The sequence below is a fragment of the Lucilia sericata genome, unplaced genomic scaffold (genome assembly GCF_015586225.1).
Source record: "Lucilia sericata isolate MDLA Ls3-8-SP2 unplaced genomic scaffold, ASM1558622v1 Contig000113F_arrow, whole genome shotgun sequence".
Lineage (NCBI taxonomy): Eukaryota > Metazoa > Arthropoda > Insecta > Diptera > Calliphoridae > Lucilia > Lucilia sericata.
The window spans coordinates 306782-331120 of record NW_023994145.1 but is presented as its reverse complement, the minus strand read 5'-3'; the positions used below and the strand labels follow the sequence as shown (position 1 = coordinate 331120).

General features: G+C 29.7%; 4 protein-coding genes across 4 annotated transcripts; all 4 read right to left on the bottom strand.

Moving 5' to 3' along the window:
* Window positions 1-348: 348 nt before the first annotated feature.
* On the bottom strand, window positions 349-3673 carry LOC119600417. Its single transcript, XM_037950621.1, has 2 exons — window positions 1881-3673; window positions 349-1032 (listed from the first exon to the last, which is right to left on the bottom strand). Exons 1-2 carry the CDS (start codon window positions 3465-3467, stop codon window positions 691-693), a joined length of 1929 nt encoding a protein of 642 aa, XP_037806549.1. The 5' UTR covers window positions 3468-3673; the 3' UTR covers window positions 349-690.
* Window positions 3674-6273: 2600 nt separating this feature from the next.
* On the bottom strand, window positions 6274-10118 carry LOC119600406 (ATP-dependent RNA helicase WM6). Its single transcript, XM_037950610.1, has 8 exons — window positions 9928-10118; window positions 9470-9735; window positions 9182-9402; window positions 8921-9104; window positions 8125-8243; window positions 7029-7160; window positions 6562-6964; window positions 6274-6491 (listed from the first exon to the last, which is right to left on the bottom strand). Exons 2-8 carry the CDS (start codon window positions 9666-9668, stop codon window positions 6478-6480), a joined length of 1272 nt encoding a protein of 423 aa, XP_037806538.1. The 5' UTR covers window positions 9669-9735; window positions 9928-10118; the 3' UTR covers window positions 6274-6477.
* A 5237-nt stretch (window positions 10119-15355) lies between these two features.
* On the bottom strand, window positions 15356-18526 carry LOC119600412 (ovarian-specific serine/threonine-protein kinase Lok). Its single transcript, XM_037950616.1, has 7 exons — window positions 18184-18526; window positions 17800-17957; window positions 17354-17462; window positions 17031-17287; window positions 16682-16862; window positions 16385-16619; window positions 15356-16322 (listed from the first exon to the last, which is right to left on the bottom strand). The coding sequence occupies exons 1-7, from the start codon at window positions 18338-18340 to the stop codon at window positions 16016-16018; spliced, it is 1404 nt and encodes a 467-aa protein (XP_037806544.1). The 5' UTR covers window positions 18341-18526; the 3' UTR covers window positions 15356-16015.
* A 3249-nt stretch (window positions 18527-21775) lies between these two features.
* Window positions 21776-23430, bottom strand: LOC119600411 (chitinase domain-containing protein 1). Its single transcript, XM_037950614.1, has 4 exons — window positions 22987-23430; window positions 22732-22915; window positions 22063-22666; window positions 21776-21999 (listed from the first exon to the last, which is right to left on the bottom strand). Exons 1-4 carry the CDS (start codon window positions 23263-23265, stop codon window positions 21858-21860), a joined length of 1209 nt encoding a protein of 402 aa, XP_037806542.1. The 5' UTR covers window positions 23266-23430; the 3' UTR covers window positions 21776-21857.
* Window positions 23431-24339: the final 909 nt, after the last annotated feature.

Here is a 24339-nt window from a genome sequence, read left to right as displayed (position 1 = left end):
ATAAAAATAAAAGTTTCCTGATGAGGGCTGTTAAAATGGAAATGATAAGAGAAAAAGCTTTGAATTTCTTTTCATCTTAGTACGTGTGCTGTAAAATTTGTTTTATCGATTAACCGAGAAAGAATGTTTAATTAAGAAATGTCGTTAAATTTGTATTTAAAATGTACATTTTCACATTTTGAATCGTTTTGTTGATATTTCATTAAGGAAATAATATTTTACGGTTTACAAACTCAGACTAGGATTTTCATTGATATTTACGACAACAATACAATAATGAAATGATTAAATTTGTCTGATTTAATAACATTTTATTTTTAAAGAAGGCAAATAAAAACAATAGAAAACTTAAGTTAAAATCAATTTATTAAAAATAATAATAACAAAATCAAAGTATTAAAATCTAGAAAGTGGAAAAAAAATATAAAATAATTCATAATTTACTAAATTTATAATATAGACAAACAACTAAAGTGAAAAAGATCGAAAACCCCAATCTCTATGAATACTTTTATAAAAATCTGTTTAATCCAAATATTCCCCTTTAATACTTTCGATCTTTTTCATATAGTTGTTTGTCTATATGTCAACGATTAATTAATATTAAATTAATATTAAAACTAGTATAAAAAAAGTAAAATACTTTAACATTTAAAGTATTATATAACAAGAGTTAATTAAAATAACATTTTATATTTCTTCAACAATGCCCATATCAACGAGTATTTTGGGTATATCGGCATATTGGGTATCAATTAAACGCACAACTAAGTCATTGTTAATGCGCTGAACAATTTCAACATTTAGAATTTGATCAAGAATCATAACGACCATATTTGCAATTGCACTTTTTAGACGAGTTTTTATACTATACGAATTTGATGCATCATGTTCGTCTGCCATCATTACAATAGAAAGATTAGACAAACGAAAGAGAACCGCACGCAAAGGATCTTTAAGTTGTTCTTTAGAACATTTAGCTAATTTACTTAAAGTTACCACTTCAGTATTTCCAAAATCAACATAAAAAACCTGAAATGATAATTATGAAAAGTTAAGCAAAAAGGATTGATTGATTAGTTTTTAAAACTATTAAGTATTTCTCTACTATCTACTATATCTACACATAGTAACATGGGACTTAACCTTCGCTGTCTACTAGGTTTTATCAGGGGAATTAGACATTTCTTCGACTGGATTTTAAAGGGAGATTAAGATTTAATCACATTCCTTTCTTTAGGGAATCTTCTGCATTGAAACCCTTTGAGAATCGACCTGTTTTCATTCATCTCTATGATTTGCCTATGTTCATTCTTGTTTTTCTAGTGCTTCGTTTATCTTTAGATATTCACTTTCTATGAATGAATCACTATGGTCCCTGAGTGGAGTTGCACTTTTTTATGGTGCATAACCCTCCTAAACATAACCAAACAGGGTATAGTTTATATAATTTTAAATCCTAAGCTCCCAACGATTTCATACATTTATTTAAAAAATGTCTTTTTATAAACATATTGCCAAACTTGCGTATCGGTTTCAAGCATGTTATTGAATAAATTTTCGGAATAGAGAACATTAATTTTATCAAATTGATGAAATTATGCGTTTATCATTAACTGTGTGCTTTAGATTTACATAATTTTAAAGTTATATTGAAGTTTACTGGGGGGAGATAAAATAACACTTTTAATCTTCATATATGAAGGTATAAAGGTAAGGAATCAACTTACAATAATCTAGCAATTTGAGTGCTAAAACAATGCCAACATTTTAGAATAAAAACAGTTGCAGTAAAAATAACAAACAAGCTCTAAATTTTATTTAAATTAAACATCGATGAAACAATAATAAGAAATTTAAAAAAATTATTTGATATTTACCTCATAAAGATGCTTTTGCGAATCAATATTAATAACTCTAGCACGATACCAATAATCATCTTTAACATATTGCGATAAGACAATTTCATTTAGTTGTGGCGGAGGATACAATTGTTTCTGTAACGGAGATATTTGTTGATCATGCCAAGAGAATGTTTTATAGTCACTGCAATAATCATTCTGTATGATTCCATAAAAAGATATGGGATTGACAATGTGTGTTACAACTACTTGTACTTTATCACCAACTTCATTGAGAATATTTAAACTCGGCTGTTTTGTTGGTGAAGCTTGTTTTAACAATGATCTGGGTAATTGTAATGCAGCTGTGTTTTTACTTGAATTTTCATCATCATTTTCCAAATCCTCAAAATCTAAAAATGGATTTGATTGTTTATTTCTTGTCATGGTTAAAGTATTATTGTTTTTCGTGGGTGTTTCCAACATGACTACATGTAGCACTCGATCGTCTTTATGCAATACGCGGAATGATACTTTTTCAAATTCATTTTTATGCAAGGCCTGCTCACATTTTTCTTGATCTTTAATTACACAATTCAAATGGGTATCCTCAACGCCTTCCAATATACATTTAATGGCCAGCGGAGGTATTTCTCTGTAGAGTAAAGGTGCTTCAAATGTTGTACATTGATCTGTTAATGGTATAACTTCACCAAAATCTATCAAATAAGCAAACTTTTGAGATTTGGAGGTTGTACTTTCGCTTGGTACAATTACTGCTCTCCAGACACATTCTCTCAGTGTGGTATCTTTTATCTCTAATACACAAAACACTTCGTCAGTTGGTAAAGACTCCCTTGGAATAGGTTTGAAATTTATATTGCTGCTTAAATCATATAGTGTCTTGTAGTCATCCATTTGGCAAATGAAAAATTCACGTTTTTTATAGTCTCCCACATAAACTATATAGGCATGAAAATTATAACCTTTTTGGAAGAGATCAAGACTTCTTGTGGGCAATATAACATCTAACAAATCATTAATTGTTTTATTTTTGGAATTGTTAGTAATGCATTCGCTCTGTGGCTCCTTTTGATGATTTAACAAACTGTTATTCTCGTGCTTCTGTAAAGATTCTACCATTCGGGCTTTATCATTACTAGGTAAGGTGTCTTCATTTATTTCGGACAAATGTTGAGACATTTTTATTCTACCAGCTTTGGGGCTTATAACTTCTCCATCGTGTATCGCGCCATCTTGCACAATAGAATTTCTCCATTCGATAAAATCTTTCAGTAAACGTGTTTGGGTAAAATTTGCATCATCCAAACAACCATTGGACGAAGCATTAATCACGGTCTGATCTAAATTATTAATTTCCAGTTGTATGTTAAATTTGCGAGCCATATTTAAGACAGTAACCACCTGTGTCATGTAGCGATCAAAAACAATCAGGCCAAAAATGTTAGTGAATCCTCCTCCTCCACCTATGGCATTCAAATCATTTAGTAGTTTTTGACAGCGCTCGCTTTCCTCTATGAATTTTTCCAGATTTATTTTTAACAAACTTAATTCATTTCGACACATGGTGTGCATCATAAACATTTGTTCTTTATTGGATTCCATTTAGTTCAATATAATTTTTGTCGAATATTTTAACTAAATCACGTTGTTATACCTTGCTTTAAGTTGATTTCTTAAAAGCAGAAAAGAGTGATTAGTTTATATTTTAAAATAAAATTTATTCGCACTATTTTAAAATGTTTAAAAAAATTTATTTATCTGCGCAAAGTTCCGTTATTTTTTATCTTTCATTTTGTTTTTTTTTACTGGCAACGTTGCTTTTCATTCTAATGTTACCATATTTTATTTGAAAATCGCTTAATTATTTCAGCAGTTTTTAACCCATTCACTTCTACTAAAGTTATATACATATGTATATCGGTAATAAAAAAAGGGTCAGTAGGTTATATAGAAAAAATTTACTTTTTTGAGATTTTTTAAAAATGAGGCATTAAATATACACAGAAAAAAATAATTCATATTTGGAATGAATTTTGAAATAAATTGTATGAATCGAACATGACTTTTTTTTCCCAAACCATTTTCATTCAGAATATTAAAAGTTCATAAAATGTATGAATTTGTACATGAAAGATTTTTTTGTTCATTTTCTTTGATTTTCATCAAAATGCAATAAATAAATAACCGTTACCTATTAATATCTTCCATTTTTTAGAAAATAATCACATATTAGCGAATTTTTATGATAAATAAATAAAAATGCTGGAAAACAAAATATGAAATAAAAAAAACCAGCATATAGCTAAACATCCATTCTTCAGAAAATGTTGCATGTTACGCGCATATTTCATTGTTTTCAATCTAAAAATCATAAAGAAATAAAAAATTTTCTAAAGAAAATATGAAACATTTTTTAACAAACTGAAAAATATAAAGAAAATTTTTAATATTTTAAGTCAAGGCTTCTAGATTATGTTTAAAAATATAAAAATGAAAAAATTCATACAATTTAGGAACTTATTCTTAAATATTATTAACTTTAGTCAATGAAAGCAGTTCATTATATTTATGCTGAAACTTTTTTCTGTGTATACTATCAGCCTTATTTATAGTAAAATCGTAATGTATAAAAAATAAACATTCTAAAATGATAAATAAGAAAAAACAACACCATTTCCAATTGTATTTCAGAATTTTTCCAATTGAATTTCAGAAATTTCTAATTATATTTCAGAAATTTCTAATTATATTTGAAAAATTTCTATTTATAGGCATTTCAGAAATTTCTAATTATGTTTCAAAAATACAGGCAACGAATGATATAACGAATGATATAATGTCAGGCCCTTTCGTTAAATCGAAATATTCGTTATATCGGAATTATTTTTTCTAGTAAATTTCTTTATTTAATGGACAAAAAACCATTCAAATTAATGTATGAAATTATTACTTCAAATTTTATTTCAAACAACTAATATCAACGCACACGTTTTTCCATTTTGAACATCTGAACCGATTGAAAAATTTGTGAAGGATTTTAGTTTTCTAACAACTTTAATTTCCTGCTATTTCCTTAACCTTATTTTATTATCTAGAAGATAGAATTAAATTCTTTTGAGGAAAAACTGAACTTTAGAATCGATAACTGAGTCTCATGCTGATAATTTCAAAACCCTGGAATATTGCGCCATATTGGGGTATCGAAATAATTTATTTTGCTGTAAAATTTTATTATTTCAATGTATCCCTTTTAAACACTATTCAAGCTAAATTTACCATTAAATTCACATCTAACAGAATTATGCTTTTTAGATTATAATGTAAGGAATTTTGATCGATAGGTCAGATATGTAGTATAACTAAAATTGGGAATATGGGCGACTTCTTACATTTTTACATTATATTCTAATTGCTCAATCAAGTTTTTGATATTAACAATATAAATATAAAATCAAAAGCTGGATTTTTTTAGGTATTTTTTCTTTTTATTCGTATAAAATTTCTTAAACGTTCGCTATATAAGGTAGTTAATGTCAAAAATTTGGCTGTTCGTTATATCGGATTTTCGTTAAAGTGAGATTCGTTATACCGGGATTTGCCTGTATATTTTATATTTCAGAAAATTCTAATTATATTGGAAAGTTCTGATATACAATTAGAAATGGTGTAGATTAAAATTGTTTGGTGTTATTAAAATATCTCCTGAAAATTTTGTGTAACTGACGAATATCGGGAAAAATTTACAACAAAATATAATTTTTACCTTTCTAAGATAATAAATGTGGTTTTTCTTCAAATCGGACAACGTTAACTCACGTTAGTCTTCAGTATCTTCAAAACTCCATTTTCAAACATTAAAAAACGTTCTTAAATGGAAAAATACATAATTTCCTTTATTGGATATACATACCGTTTTTTGTCCATTATAATTTCTGTGGTGCATTTATTTTCAAATAAACCATAGGGGTGAATATGTATCACTGGGCATCAGTACGTTCAGAAATGCATCACAAAAATTGTGATGCGCAAAAAACGGCAAAATTCGCATCATAGGTGTTTAGATTTTAATTTGTTTCATGAAATTAACATTTACGCGTTTTTAAACGAAAGTAAAACTCGACGCATAAAATGAGCATCAGTTTATTTGCAACATTTCCCAACAGACCCTTTTATAAACATTCACAACACGATGTAAAAAAAATCCATTAATTTTATTTACTTTTCTACCACAATCACCATGAAAATATGGTAATAGAGTAGTGATTTATTGTTTTATTTATATCCTACAATAAAAAAATCAGTTATCTTTTTTCTAATGACCACCAATTGCTTCGAAAATAAGCAATTTAAAATTAGTGCAAATCATTCATATAAAATAAGTAAAATAAATAAGAAAAAACTCTTCTTGTTGGGTGAGTATGGTATTATTGTTGTTATTCTTGGTGTTGAATATTTTTATTGATAATTTCTTCAGGGTGTTGTAAATCAAATTAGTTTTAATAATTGTTTACATTCATAAACTGCCATATATCCACCGGTTCATTTCTGGAAAATTTGTTTAATTGTTATTAGAATAAGTAAGATTGGCAGCTATCACTTAATTGCTAAAAATTTATCGGCCCTCAACTGCAAAAAAAAGGATATAAAAGTTATACATGAATGAGTTAATTTCAAGGAAAAAAAATGCTGAACGTACTGTAAGATGACAGATCGATTTCATCGGGCAATTCGGTAATATTAACATCAAATCTGTCCTGGACTTCATTTAAAATCTTGGCATCAGCCTCATCCGAAACAAAGGTAATGGCCAAACCCTTGGTACCAAAACGACCAGCACGGGCCACACGATGCAAATAGGTGTCGGAGTCCTCGGGCATGTCATAGTTGAAGACAATATTGACACGTTCAATATCCATACCACGACCGAACAAATTGGTGGCCACTAGTATACGCTTTTGGAAATCCTTGAATTGTTGGTAACGATTTAAACGCTCCTCCTGTGTCATACCACGATGAATACCAATAGCAGGGAAATTTTGTTCTGTTAGCAATTGTGCCAAAGCCATGCAACGTTGCACAGATTTAACGAAAATAACGACCTTAAAAAATGGAAATTAAATTAATAAAGCCTAATACTATAGTTTTTTTGTTTATTTAACCCACTTGATTAAACTCTAGTACATCCAAAAGTTCAAATAGTTTTTTGTTCTTTTCATTTTCCTTCAACTTAACATAATGCTGTTGCAGACCATGCAACGTCAACTTGGCTTCGTCATCGACATACACTTCCATGGGCTAAAAATTAAGGTTACAGAAATCAAAAGGATTAAAATTAATAAAACTTTTCATTATTAAACAATGTTCGCTCTACTCAAGTAAACTATTATTGTCATTTTAATTTAATTTTACTCTACATACGGCCACACTACCACCAAAACGTTCTCAAAACAAGTCTTTCGCATTCGAAAGGGGGCTTCGATTCGATCGTTAAGCACTTCGTTAGCAAATGCCGCCCACAGACACAAAAGCCTACGGAAACAGACTTTATGTAGTAATGTCTGAGCAAAAGTTGTTAATGTGTTTGTTTGTGTGAGATTGTCATTGCACGAGACTTCATCATTGGATGGACTCCAACATAGAATTTGAAAATTTTTATTGGCTGAACTTAATCTTCATTCACCAAGCTGAAGTAAACTATCGTTTAAGAAAGCGATGTTAAATATGTATTTAATTCCGATGTAAATTCTTTAATTTATGTTGAAAAATTAACGAGTTTTTCATTTTTCTTTCAGGATCATTAAGAATTGTTGTGTGAATTATCATTTAATGAGTTATAAACCGCAGTTATTTTAATTATTTATAAGCAATAATTTAATATTATTGTTTTTCGTTTTTTTACCACGTTTAGTTTTTATAATAATTTATAACTTTGTCATATCACAAAGTTTAACCGAACATTAATGAACGTCATGTTATAAGCATTTGAATGCTCTTAAACGATTGTTGAAATAGTACCCGTTTAGAAATATATTTCAATTTCATTAATTATATATACCCGGCTTTATATTTCATGTTATGTGAAAAATACAAAATTTATTGAAACCGTAAGTCGTCGCTCGATTTTTTATTTTGCAAGTCAGGAGATATGATTTGAGATTTTGCTTAGTGGTGGCGCATAACGATTAGTATTTTGTAGAACAACTAATTGGAGTAGTAGTGGTAGAAGTATTGATAGAACTATAAACTCGTTGATATTTACATCTTGCATGAATTTTTTGCAAACCGGTCGAATTTCTTTGCTTAGAGTAGCGGAAAACATCATAACTTGTTTTCCATGTGGTGTACTGCGGAATATCTCCTGAACATCGCGACGCATATCTGGAATAAAAGACAAAAGAGGAAAAGTGTTATTAACAGTTTAAATCGATGAAAAAAATATACATATTTCTAATGATATTGTTCCATTCGGAAATGCATCATTGCTCTGCATCTGATGCTCAGTGCGTTCGAAAATGAATCACAAAAATATATGATTCGATAAAAATGTTGAAACACGCATAATAAAAATGGCTGATGTGGTGTATAAGTATTTATATGTTAGTTTATTTATTTTATTTTGATTTGCATCGGTATCGCAGACTTATCATCAGATGCTGTGCAGTAATGCATTTCCGAACAGGCCTTATCTCTAATTTGTTTTGCAAAATTTCAAAAGAAGCTAAGAAATAATTGCAGATTTTTGACTTAATAGTTAGTCTTTTTTTTTTAAATTTCAGTAGTTTTGTTAAAAGAAACTTAAAGTTGAATAGTTCAGAACCTTATATCCAAAAAACAGATATCGCTAAATGGAATCTCTTTTGGAAATTAAGTTTTACTTATTGTTAAACGTTTATAAAAAGATAAGAAACACTAGCACAAACTTATTACTCTACAGCTAAATATGAATCTACATATCATTTACTTTCGAGTGTATATGTAGATATAACGTGATATTTTAATTTATCATTTCATAATAAACATTTAAAATAACGCTAACATTTTGTATCTGTACTTACCAAGTTGTTCCAACATTTTATCACATTCATCCAGAATAAAATGTTTCAAATGCTTCAAGTTCAACTTCTTATTGCGAATCAAAGCCAAAATACGACCAGGGGTACCGACAACAATATGAGGTGTAACATTTTTCAAAGATTCTTCATCTTTTTGTATGGATAAGCCACCAAAGAAAACTCCAACCTATAGATTAAAAAAAAAACATTTTGTTAATTATTGTATTAAGTCTTCATTCATTTAGTATGATTAATGAAATTTACCTTAACTGTTGGCATATATTTGGAAAAACGTTCGTATTCCTTACTAATTTGGAATGCAAGTTCGCGAGTGTGACACATGACTAGAACATAAACAACATTCTCAGTGGGTTCCAGCTGTTGCAATGTGGCAAGCACAAATACTGCAGTTTTACCCATACCAGATTTAGCCTGGCAGAGAATGTCCATGCCTAGAACAGCCTGGGGAATACATTCATGTTGTACTAAACGAAAAAAATATATATTTAATTATTAGCATTTTTAACTTCTGAGGATGCTTTTTTTATTTACCTTCCGAGGGATGCTCAAAACCACAATCAACAATAGCTCTTAGAATTTCAGGCTTTAAGAGGAAATCACGGAAACCAGAACTGTGTATAGATACGTAGGTACCTTTAACATCCTTTTTAGGTGCCTCTTGTGTTTCGGCAACGGTGGTCTCGGTTTGTTCCTCATCCTCGTAATCTAAAAGATCATCATTATCGGCCATTTTTGTTTGTTTATTTTAGCTTGCGTCAACTGTATTGAAATATTAAATAATAAAGCCGCTATTTGTGCTAGAAAAGACAAACAAATTTCGTTCACAAAAATTGTGGGTTTTTTTTCAATATTAGCACCGGCAGACGCCATTTTTAAAATACATGAGGTTAGAAAAAAATGCCTGCTGCAGTGAGACTTTTTACATTCATCTTTTTTATACTGATTTTTTTGCTCGTTTGTATCACTTTTATATTATTAATAATATTTACCTTGTAATAAATGCTTTGTCAATAATTTCTTTAATTATTTTAGATTAATTTCGCAATATTTTTTTAATAACTACGCAAGCACAATAATTTTAGCGTGTTGTGTGTCGGCTTGGTATTTTTTGCTTTTCAAAATGAACACTTTCTCGATGAATGTGTCACGGAGACTTGCGACGACAAACATTAACGGTGTCGGCGGCTGACAGTATGAATTTTGGCGGCGGCTTAAAATCGGCTATAGCTGTATGGCCACACGTCAAAATTTGATCAAAACTTGTTTATGTGTTATACCAAGTTCACACGAGCAGTTGAATTACTTAATTCGGCCTCTGAATGACGATAGCCAATTAATCCTTTTCTCCGTCACATTAGACCTGGTTCACACTGGAAAACTTTTGATTTTGTGCGTGAGAGAAAGAGATCGTTGATATTTGTTTCTCTTTCTCTCACACACAAAAATCAAAAGTTTCCCAAAAAAAGTTATCATAAATACCCGATAAAAATTAGAGATGACGCTCATTCATTCGTAATTCGTAAGTAATTCAAGCTGAATTACGTACATCTTGTGTAATTCGCAGCAGAAATTGTTTATGGCGAATCATGTAATTGAGTACGTAATTGGGGGTTGAATGACGAATGAGAGCGTGAATGACGTATAATTGCACTGTCTGAACGGGGTATTAATAATTTGTTCCAGCAATCATTGAAGAGAAGAAGCATAAATTCGTTTTTATTTAGTTTTTAACAAAGTATATTAATAAAGTAGCATCACTTGAACAGCTGTCTATTTTTTTAAACTAGATAAATGCAGAAGTTTTCAAAGTTTATTTTGAAAATTATCAACATTGTTTATGTCGCCTTTTTTAAGTTGTGTTTAGCTATTTGTGAAAAGTTGAAAAAGTGAATGAAAAGTGGTTGTTGTAGATGTTGTTGTATATGTTGTTGTACAACAAGAGATGTCGCTTCTTTATTAATATATACTTTGGTTTTTAACATGATTTTCACACTGAACACCTTTTTTATTTTTCAGCAATATAAAATTTTAAAATACTTAAAAATTATAAATATATTATAAATATTTTTTAAGTTTATAACTTTGAATTTTCATGATTTAGAGATTATTTTAACAATTTAAATTTATTTCGAATATAAGTGTGAGAGAAGAGAGATGGTTGATATTTCTTTCTCTTACACAAAAATCAAAAGTTTCCCAAAAACAGTTTCGCTGTGTGAACCGGCACTAAGTTGGATTTTTCAAAAATCTTTGTCAAAGTTTTGAGCTACATTAAGTGAAACTTTTTTTTGGGAAACTTTTGATTTTGTGTGTGAGATAAAGAGATGTATGACATTCGTTCAAAAATCAAAAGTTTTCCTGTGTGAACCGGCAATAACAAGTTTAAAATCCAGGTGTGCAATTTTATCTAAACTAGCAAATATAACATTTTGGGTCTAATCCAAACATGTAGTTCTAACGAGCTTTGAAACATAAGCAAAAAAAAATTAATCATTGGATTATATACAAGCAGTAATTTTTAATTATTGTATTCTACATGCCAAGTCACGATCACTTGGCTGTTCGAAAATGCATCACTGCACAGCATCTGATGATTAGTTTGTGATGCTGATGCATATAAACTGATGCTGATTTTAGTCATAGAGGTTTACTTTCGTTTAAAAACGAGTAAATGAAAATAGAGTTCTTGAAACTAATTAAAACCTAAATATCTACATATTTATCGAATCAGTGCCACTTGTGTTTTACCGTTTTTTGCGCATCATAATTTTTTGATGCATATTCGATGATGCTGCTGCACCGCAGCCACATTGGTTTTAAGCGCGCCAAAAATTGGCGCGATTTTATAAATTACTGCGGCGACGGCTGACACTTAAGCCGGCTATTAGTTGAAGTGGACTATTTTTTTTTCAAAAAAGTTGGGTAAATCAACTATCTGTAGGGAAAAAGTCGACTTTGTGAATAAAAAAAATAAGTGTACTTAAGAAATCAATTAAATACAGCTTCTATTTTTATTGCAAACATTTTAAAAGTAAACGTTTTTTTAATTTCTTATAAAAATCAATGTCACCTTCCATATGAATTAAGCATTTTGAAAAATAGTTGAACTATCCCAGTAGGATTTTGAGTTAACTCAAAACTAACTTATGGTTAACCACAAATGAGTCAGAGGTGACTCAAAAGCTAACCATTTTGCTTATAAAATACTATTCAGTTTTTCAATGTGATGTCATAGGAACGAGTCAGTACTCACTCACTATACATCAGTTTTAGTTAACCAGAAGTTACCTCAAGATGAGTTAGCTTCTAGTGCATAAATAAAAGATCAGCTGTGAGTTACCTGTGCAATTTTCTTATATTTTTATACTATTTTTAACAAATTGTTAGTGATTATAAATGCGTTCAATATGCAGCAACATTTCCTTCCTATATACACCATTATCTATGTCTTATATTCCTGAAAATGTTAATTTAATAATAATAAATTCATTTTTCATTGCTGAAACAAATTTTCATTTTCATAATTTCATTTTTTCAATACAAATTGTTTGACAAATTTGATACGAGTTTCTATTTTATATTTATTTAAAATTTTATTGAAATGTTTGTTCATTTACTCGATCATTTTTGAGTTACTTTGAAGCTTGTCATAAAAAGTTATCAAAAAGTTAACTTGATTTTTAGTTAACTCACAAAATCCTACAGGGATATAACGAGCGTTGCATATACATATAATATATTAAATACTAAAATTCGTATATATGAGAATCTATAAAAGCTAGAAGACTAAAATTTTATATGGGAAATTCCATATAAACATTTATAAAAATGAATAAACGAACCACAAATATATATGTATTATGATAGTGTTTTCACCCATGAAATCTAAATATGAAAGGTACAGATTTTTATTTATATGGCTTTTAGGGTAGCAAAGCAAAATGGATATACAGTGTCTCTCATAAGTATTCGAATTTAGGTAAACTATGAAAAAAAACCAAATTTAATAATATATTTTGTTTGGAAAATAAATAAATTAATTTGTTATATTGTCTAGATAGTCCTTAGTTTTGATATCACGCCCCTTAAAACTTGAAAACTTTACATTTACTTAAATTAGTTGTGCTTTTTTTAAAAAAAGTCCATGAAACTACTTCACAAAAGTATGCGAATTTTTCCTGTATTTCATATTTGATCATATTATACGATACACAAATTTTAGAATCGCATGGTTTTATGCTTAATATTGTTTTAAGGGGTTACTATCAACCGCATGGATATATTTTTGACCCATTTGGTCCACAATTTTGTGGAATTTGTATCCTCTTTTCATGTAATATCATTAAAATGGCGATTTTTGGCTATATTTGTATGTTTTCACCCTTTTTCCAGAGATAAAACCAAAATTTAATATTGGAATTTAATAGAACCCATAGGGTATCTAAAAATAATATTTTTTGTTATAAGGATCTGTACTTCAACGTTCCAAGATGTATTTTTGGTATCCTTTTTCAGTTTCTAATTGAATTATCTGGATCATAAGTCCCTTTTCGTACCTCTAGGGACGATATTTTCCGACAAAGTTGTCTAGTGTATATTCATGCACATATTGGCACTAATGTATTTTAAATTTTCAATATATTATAGCGGTATACAACCCCAAAACATGCCTTAACAAAACGTCATCCTATATAGTAGATTTCAGTTTTTACTACTCGTAACTTTCACGCTTATGTTGCCCGTTACAATAACACTGTAAGTCCTAAATTTTGGTTTTAATTTGATCATAGTAAATAATATTTAAACACATATCAACATTTTTGATGTGATCATAATGATATCGTGCCATGCAGCATGGAGGACATTGGTATATAAAAATAATGATTTTACTGTTTTGAATGGTGCTTCTTCGAGGCATGTTTTGGAGTTGTACACTTCCACAACACATTGAAAACTTAAAATGTATAAAAGCTGATATCTAAAAGAATATATACCAGAAAACTTTCCCCGAAAATAGTTGATCCTAGTATTATAAAAATGGACTTAAGTTCCAATATATTGAATTAGCGACAGAAGAATGATCCGAATAATTTATCTTGGAACGTTTAAATACAGATTCTTGTAACAAAAAATATTATTTTTAGATACCCCAAGGGGTCTTTTAAGTCCCAATATCAAATTTTTGTTTTATCTCTGGAAAAAAGGAGAAAAAATTACAATTATGGCCAAAAATCGCCATTTTAATGATATTACATGAAAAGAGGGTAAAAATTCCCCATAATTGTGGACCAAATGGGCCAAAAATATATCCTTACCGTGGATAGTAACCCCTTAAAACAATATTACGCATAAAAACCATTCGATTCTAAAATTTGTGTTGCGTATAATATGATCAAATATGAAATACCTGAAAAATTCGTATACTTTTGTGAGGCAATTTCACGGACTTTTTTTAAAAAAGCACAATTAATTTAAGTCAATGCAAATTTTTAAGTTTTAAAAAGCGTGATATCAAACATAAGGACTATCTAGACAATATAACAAATTAATTTATTTATTTTGCACACAAAATATATTATTAAATTTGGTTTCTTTTTATAGTTTACCCAAATTCGAATAATTATGAGAGACACTGTAGCTAGTATGTATTATATGTATGTATGTGTATAAAAACAAAACTTTTACCTTACTATCGTTACCCAGCAGTTCGGGCGGACAGTCCCGAACTCCCTATTTAGCCTACCACATAGGTTTACCCCTAGCCACCGACTGTCCAGGTGACTAGCTATTTTAACATGTGCTTGTCCTACGAGGAAGTCAATCGTCACCCCATAGGTTACAAAGAGACAGACAAGTGTTTTTTAAGTGTCCCCTCTCTCGCTTACAAAGGGGACACTAAAGTGACGATTACCTTCACCCTCGTTTACAAAGAGTACATCCGTGACGAAAGACGAATTAGAGCCCACCAGGTGGTTTAACATAAGTGGAAATCACTGTCTTTTTCCTATGCATTGACTCTTTGTCGAACTGCAGGGTACTGCTAAAATACTATTACCGAAATAATGCAAATTAGGTTATCGTTGTTATCCTATTCACCATTTCGAAGCGATTGTCAACATTGAATTTAATGAAAATATCGTAAAACGACTAATGTATCAAACTCTACGAAATTTGAAATATATTTTTTAAAATATTTACTGTAGCAGTATTGTAACGTACCATGAATATTATACATATTCTTGATAATGTCTTTAATAAATTATTAAAATTGTTCTATAGCCTATAAAATCTGCGTTATCACTGACGCAAACAATTATTGTTTCACTCGTTATGTTTTTTAATCCATGAAAAGTTGTTAAAAGGATTTTGATATGTTTCTTAAACAAACAGCTCGTAATTAAATTAAACAAATTAAAATTGTAAAATTTAAAAATTATTTCGATTTATTAATCAAATCAAGGCAAATCACAGCCTCTTATCCAGATTTGTATATAAAAAGGAAAGCTATATAAGCACAGCTTATTGTAAAATAAAAGTATTAAATTAATACTAATGACAATTACAAAAAATAATACAAGTTTTAATAATTGTGGCAAAAAACCAAAAACTATTACATTTTGTAAAATAAGTTTAAAGAAAATTGTAAATTTTCCATAATACGTAATAGTTCTCAGTTGTTGATGGAAATGTATAATAATATTTTTTTAAAGTTTTAAATTTCTTTTTAGGCAATAACATTTCGAACAACACAAAATATAGTTTGAGTACAACTCATTTTTAAGAACAAAGAACTGTTTATGTTGCTGGAAATGTAATAAAAAAAAAGAAAAAAGGAAATAAAATATAACCACAAAAGTGATTGTTGGGATATAAATTTCATGGCAACTTCATATCAAATGAATTATGATTATAATGTAATAATAAAAACAAAACAAAAAACATAAATGCAGATGTATAACTAAGCTAAAACTACAACTAATAAATACTAAATTTGGCCACATGAGATAGACAAACAAGACAACATTAATACAGTCTAAAACTAAAACAAAGTAATAAAATAACATGAAATTGGAGTGTTTATCGTCTTGAACGTTTAGTGGGTGGCTCTATGAAATTTTCTTGGTCTTCTGTCTCCATTGGTTCGATATTCATAAGTTTGTTAGCTGTGCGCAACATGACTGGATCTTTTAGCCACATGCTTTGCAGAACATCATCAATAGTAGGCCTACGCTGAGGGTCTACGATGAGCATGTTTTTAATAAGAGAAGTTGCGCGCTGAGAAACCTGTTTCCAGGAGGGATGATTGAAGCGAAATTGCCCTTTTTTAATTTGATCACAGGCTGGCGAACCATAATCATCAGAAAATGGTAAGGTGCCACTCAAACTACAAAATACATAAATTTGGAATTAACTGCGTAAATTTATTTGTCGCATATTTTTACATACCAAGTAAATAGAACAACGCCCAAACTCCAAATGTCAACTTTTTTGGTATAGGCTCCTCGACCACCAGTTAGCAACACTTCTGGTGCAACATACAGAGGTGTGCCACATAGGGTACGCATTACAGAATCTTTCTGTACAAACTTACTCAAACCAAAATCGGAAACCTTCAACAGTGTTTCTTCATCGGAAGTCTCAAGTAATACATTATCTGGCTTCAAATCTCGATGAGTTATGCCTGTAATGGAAGAAAATTACCATGTAATCGATGGTATTGAATGTATTGAAATGTATATAAACCTTTATCATGTAAATATTTAACGGCATGGCACATTTGATAGAAATATAACTTTGATACTCTTTCCGATAAACGCTTATTGCTTACAATGCGATTGAGTAAATCTCCGCCTTTCATAAATTCCAAAACCATATATACAGAATCGGGCTTGTCAACAATATCATGCATTTTAATAACGCAAGGCTATTTATTTAGAACATAAAAAGATTATTTTAAGCGTTTTATATAGTACATTACAAATTGTTTCCCTTCTACTTTCCGATTACACAAATGATTTACAAATCTATTTTCATCTGCACTTTTTCGGAATTTAGAACAGCAACAACAAATATGTATGTGTCTGTTTCTTACATGTTCCAAGCTTTTCATAATTTTAGCCTCATTCATCACCCGATTTGGATCATTTAAATGATTTGGATTTGTACTAGTTGCCAGCATATTTTTCTTAACAATTTTCATTGCATACTGTTGACATGTTCGTCGATCGTAGACTAGACGAACTAAACCACAGGCACCGGAACCTAATTTTCGACTTACATAATAATTGGAAGTGATATCTGTGGGGAGACCCATAGCCTCATTTGGACTGAGGTCTTTGAAAACAAAAGCTAAAATGTATAATTTTTGATAATATAGAAATATTTGCATTATAATTATATAAAAACATTTAGAACCTTTATAAGTGGGATGTGATAGAGAGATAATATCATCATTTTGTAATATGCGTCGTCGGTTGGTTCCAATTCTTTCACTATTCACAAAGGTACCGTTTCGAGACAAGTCCTGAAATGTTTTAATTACATATATGAAATAAATATAATACACTAAGTTGGTTGGACATATCCGACAATTTTTATAATCTTTCTGCTCAAGATTTTCTCAACATCCTATGAAAATATACGAAAACTAACAAAAACAACAACGATAAGAAGTGTTGAATATAAAAGTTTACTACATATAAGGAATGCCAATAAACAATTAGGGTTCATTCATTTGGATGGATGTTTATACTATTGTAGTTTAGAATCATTTGGAAAATATTCAAGTTAAAAATAAATTTACCTAACTTTTAGATTGACCTCTTCAAATATGTATATAAACGTATGTGTTTAACACTTACCTCAATATAAACTGGATTGGAAAGATCACAATCTGCGCGTGTAATGGTAAAGTGAACTTTGGAGATGCGACATAAAATCTTTTCCGGCAAATCGTTGAGCGTCAATATTAAGTCATTGTTTTCTCCTCGTCCGGCCGTAAAAGTTTCAACATTTAAATCTGTATAATAGAAAGTGACAAAAAAGTTATCTAGGTATCGATACTTTTGTTAAGGACAAAATCTAACAACATCACATGGATCAGTTTAATAAATACAAATGAATATTCTTAAGAAAATAACACAACTACACTTAAAACCAAAGAAAAAACACAAACACAACATAAATGTTACCGACAGAAAAAGACGTATTCAGATAGAGAATTTTATAGGGTCTGTTGCTCGTACCCAATGATTTCACTTTAATATTCTTGCCATACAAACGGCCCCAAACTATATTGTCCATGGGCTGGCTCTCCACTTGACTCCACAGATTAGAAGCCTGGCTCTGTGTAGCACCTTGAGTTTGTGGCTGCTCTACGGGCTCCCGTTCGCGTACCATCATTTGGCTTCCTCGTTTTTTGTTGAACCACGATTTGATGTTTCTAAATTTAAATAAATTGTTTGCAGTTTATATGAAGTTCTTTAATTTATTTCAGTTAAGGCACAAATTCGCGACTTTTAAACAATATTTGCAACATAGAAGATCGACACAAAATAACTGTTTACAATTTCGCAGTTATGCTGCTATGTATTTTTTTCTTTATTTCGATGTTATTCTTCTTTCCTGGTAATCGGTTTTTTAAGTAAGTACAACAAAATAGAAGCAGCAAACAAAAGTAGAGTTGAAGATGAAAATAAAAAATGCCGCCAAATTTGATTGTGTTGATAAGATTTGTAGAGTTGCATTTTTGTTCAGACATGGACATAATTATGTTTTGACATTAAAACGTTGGTGGCAACATTCGAAACAGGGAACATATTCAAGAAAATAGGTTTTATTAAATTATAAAATTTGAACCAGATCCGTACTCGATTTTTTAATGTCGATAAAAATATTTTGAATAATTAAAATAAAGTTGACACACAGTTGTGCAAAAATTTTGTAAAAACTCTAAATTATTAAAAATTTCCGAACTCATCACCTTCGTGAGATGTTTGTCATTGCGTTTGTAATTTTTACAATATAGTTTTTCGACACTATAAAGTACATATATATGTATATTCCGAGCCCTTATATAATCGATTTAGACATTACCCTCTTCGTATGTAGTTTATATTAGTTTTCAGAAGACCCCAGATATCTGCGAAATCTTTCTATCAGGGATTAAATTACCATGGTATTTCTACTATTAGAATCGGTTCAAAATTTTATAAAGCTCTTATACAAAATTATCTACTCACGGAAAATGGATTTATTGTTAACAACTCACTTTAAATATGGGTATTACGATAAAATTTTGCACATATGTAAATACATATAAATTTAATATCAATAGAAATCGTATTACCAACAAAAACCTGGATCGGTTCATAAGGTCCACTTTTGATAACAATTAAATTATTATAATACATTAACAAATAAACATACATATGTCGGTCAGAATTTAACACGAAAAATCCGGATCGGATAATTGGTCATATCTCCCATATGAAGTCGTCTTCTGAAAATAACATAATAACATATCGGGATAAAGTTATACATTAATATGTATTGCACTTACTTACTAACTGTACATTAGAGTGTCCCGAGGAACAATCTTTTTAAGAATTTCATATAGGAATACCACTCAATCGATGCGTATTAATGTACTGAACACGAGAAAAATAAAAAAATATTTTTTTTGGTCCTCAGTTCCCTACCAGCGATTGAAAATCCTGAGCTCAGTTAATTTTTAAAAAATAAAATATTCTTGATTTTTTCGAAATTGGTCTCACAAATTTCAAAATTTTAAGCTGATTACGGGAAAAATAATTTTGAAATTTTTGGTCTCCGGTAGGTTAGTGGTTAGTGTTCTAGTCTGGTAGACCGGAGGTGGTGGGTTCGATTCCCACCTGAGGCACTGGTTAAGGAGCGCACAACAGGCCCGATAGAGGCCTAGGTGTATTTCTTCGGATTTGATGTGTATACATCCTCCTTTCAAACTAACTAACTTGGTCCACAAAATGATTTTTAGTGGGTAGGAGGGGCACATTGTTTTCGCTTTTTATTGAAATGGGTGTGAAAATTGTCGTAATTTTTAGCTCATAGTTTGGTTTAGTTCATTTCAGAATTTTTTAAAATTTCCTGAAATTTATAAGCCCTTTATAACACAATAAAAGTCGTTTTGCGGACCAGAAATATACTAACAAACATTTTTATTATTTTTCCCGCAACAAGCTTAAAATTTCGGAATTTTTGACACTCAATTCGAAAAGATTGCAGAAAATTTGTTTTGAACATATTGTACTGAGATCAAGTTTTTCAATCGCAGGTAGGGAATTGAGGACCTTTTCAAAACAATTTTTTTTTATTTTCTCGTCTTTCGTACATTGAAAGGCATCGTTTTAGAGGTATTCCTCTTAACGTGGCACCATTCTGTACATATTTATGTACAGTTAGTCAAGGAATTAATTAGAATAAGAAAATGTTTTACGTTTTATTAAATCAAAACGTAATTATCAAATAAGTTAGTTGTTTTCTTATATTTTTTAATTACATATATGAATGTATATTTAGGACATGTTTTTTTGAATTATAATTGATGAAAAAAATCATAATTGATGGAATCGAATCTGAAATATGAAGGTTTTTTTTTAAAGATTACATTTTGGTAGTGTCAAACAGTATATGGAAACAGTTAAAATTCTATATAAGCATTTAGAATAAAAGCATTGAAATAAAGGGAAAGAAATATTTTCATTGTGATGCACAAACATACGTCGAAATACGCATCATAATAATGGCGGTGAATGGGGTAGATATTAAGATTTTTATTTATTTAATGAACTGAATTATTATTTACATCAAATGAAATTCTCTCTATGCGTATAATACGCATCAGGTAATTCTCATCAGTATCGCAAACTAGTCAATTCATACAGTGCAGTTAAACATTTGGGAACAGGTCTATCTGTGATTGTATGTACTTATACAGTGCTTAGAAAACAGGCATGGGGGGTAATGACTACATTTTCAATTGCAATTACTTGTAATTATAATTGAAGTTTCGTCAATTACAATTACTTGTAATTGTAATTGAAGTTTCGCCAATTACAATTACTTGTAATTGTAATTGAAGTTTCGCCAATTACAATTACTAGTAATTGTAATTGAAGTTTCGCCAATTACAATTACTTTTAATTGTAATTGAAGAATTTCCAGTTACAATTACTTGTAATTGTAAATTTTGTTCCTTACAATTACATGTTATTTTGTAATTAGTAATACCTAAATTACAATTACAAGTAATTTTAATTGGAAACTTCAATTGTAATTACAAGTAATTGTAATTGGCAAAACTTCAATTACAAGTAATTGTAATTGGTTATTGATCAATTACATATTACAAGTAATTGTAATTGGAAATACTTCAATTACAATTATAAATAATTGTAATTGGTTATTTCTCAATTACACATTACAAGTAATTGTAATTGACCATGTAGTGAATTACTTTGTGTAATCATTATCCCCCATGCCTGTTAGAAACAATAAATTCTATTTATATAAATAGAATTTATTCTTGAATTCAAGTTTCCTTTTCACTGGAGAATGCTATTGAATTAAAGTGTAATGCAAGTGTATTTCAACCTTTGAAATTTGAATGTTTGACTGGAATTAAATTTGATTTACACTTGAATTCCAGCAAAAATGCTTATTGGGTATATTTCATTGATTGGAACGGCCGAGAATGACTTCGAGTTACTCTCGAAGTCATGTAATGGTATCTAAAACTATTATTACCGAAAAAAAAAACAAATTTCTATGCTGATTTTATTTCCAAACAAGAAATTCACATTTTTTTATTTTTCAATTGCAAAAAGCAATTAGGTATAAGCATTTATTTTTCTTGCAATAGCTTTTTAATTTTGGAGGTTACTTAAAAAAGATCATAAAAGTAATCTAAACCTTGTCCCAATTCCCAAATTGATATACCAACGCCCATTTTTTGTGCAAGTTTAATGCGCTCATTTAAGGAGTACAGTGTAGGATAAAACACATAATGACGACCAGTATTTGTTCTGCAAATAAGAAAATGTTATTAGATAAATCGATAAATAAACATATATTTCTGTCATCTATACCTTATTTCAAAAAAGTTTTCCACATCATTCTCATCATAAGTTAAACGTTTTTTAAGGTTGCGCAATAAATCCAAATATTGACCGGCAACGATTGGACCACCACCATCTGGTGTATAGTCATTACCGTACATATTCAAACCCATAAGAATCTTTTTTCGTTTTTCCATCACATCGTTTGTATTGTCAGGAGCTATGTGCTCAATAGACTGTTTAATCCAGTGCAGAGGGGAATTTGCTCCAGGTCGTTGAACCGTAGAGTAGTCATATGTCATTAATGAAAAGGCATACACATGCTGGTACAATTTATCCATGTGATAATCATTAAACATATTAACCAGCTGAGGACGATAGGGGGGAATAACTAAAATAAGTTTTAAATTATCCTTAGCTAATGCCTTGCTTATTGAAATGGCAAGTTTTTGTAAGAACTTATTTGCTACACGGCCACCAAGCTGTAGCCAGTATTCGAGAACAATGCCTTCAAATTTGTGCTGTACACAGGTTTTTCTTAATAGTTCGGAGACTTTTGCTATCTCTTGATCGGATGAAAGTAGTAGTGTAAAGTCATTATCACTAAAATTTTCAAATAGAAAACGAGGAAAGACTATAGGGGAATAAGAAATGTGTGTTAAAGTGTCTTCCACATTCTAAATATTAATTTTAACTTACATTGCATAGATCTTTGTTCATTTTTTCCTTTTGTTCGCACATCTTTCATCCATCTGGCATCAATGTCATGGAGTCCATTTACTTTGTATTTACCATCTTGTTTGACAATTTGAAACCATACCGGCGATATGAGGTCAAATTTCTTTGCAAATGTTGTTGCTATCTCGTAGCCATGTGAATTCCACTGTGATTTTTAAAATGTACAAATAATCAATAATTGAACAGAAGAATAATTTGCAAGTCATAACCACATACCGGTGTCACAAAACCCAATACAGTTCCATTGAAACGACGAGCAGTTGTATCTTTATAATATGAGCCGCTATTAATGAGTATTTCTTTGGCCGAAGGTTCTATATCAATTAAGTCCAAATCAAAAACGCTTTCATCTCTTGGACCGGTTTTTACTTTCAGTGGTTTGGGTTGTTTTTGAGATTTATCTCCCGGCGATATGGTCGCGTCTACTTTACCAACTAAAAGGCAAGTAAATATAATCAATTTTAAGGTTAATATTTTCCTTTCCTTTGTTAACATTTTTGAGATAAAACAAATAAGTTAATCAATAACTTATTGGAATGTTATAAATTTCATCAACACTTTGTTGACTTTCTTCATTGAGGCCACGTAAATAACGACCGGGCACTTATTATTGTTGGTTTGTTTTTAAAAAATTCGTAAACAACTTCATTATTTTTTGTTTCTTTGATTTGTTCTTAATATGTGTTGCCAATGTAGAGATTTTGTCGTACAATCTGGTGTTAAATTTGTTTTTTAAAGTATAAAGTAAAATTTGGAGGTTAACTAAAAATTATTACTAATAAATATTTGAAATTCGTATTGAAATACAAATTTATAAAAATTTTTGTCATTGAACAGACATAATATTTTAAGTAAGTAATATTAAAACAATTTTTTAATATATTACAAACAATTAATAAAATTAACACTAGAAATTTAGATGAAAGTATACTATATAAAATGTAAAGAATTTTGAATTTATATCAAATGAAACAAAATGGAATTTCAGAAAATACTTAAAAAAGCAGTAAAAAACTTTATGTTTGCAGAAATTTACATATTTTAATGAAAATATGTATAAAAAAACACTTCCTTGAAAGAAACAATTGAATTTTTTGAATCACTTTTCAAACATCCTTAATTTTATGCAGATATTGAAATCAGTTATGGCAAAAGTTGCAAAAATAATTAAAATCATAAATTTTTAAATGGGGAACGTGATGGAATGAATGAAACACTTTCAAAAAGCTTTAAAATTGACTTCTATCTTAAGAATTTTATTTGAGAGAAACAAAATGGAATTAAGTGGAAGACCTCTAAATTCAATGAAATATATAAATAAAAGAGTAATGTTTGTACGTAATCCATAAACTCAAGAAATACTGCACCCAGTGGGACAAAACATTAAATATACATTCCGTTAGATAGTGCTGTTGTATTAAATTTTAAGCAATTATACTCGAGGGATATATACTTAGATATTTACGTGAAGAGTCTACATCATTAATCAAGGTCCTGCAAGCGGATGGGGCCCCACTAGTTGCTCCATAAAAATGTATATGTAATTTCCAAATCTATTTATTTTTGATA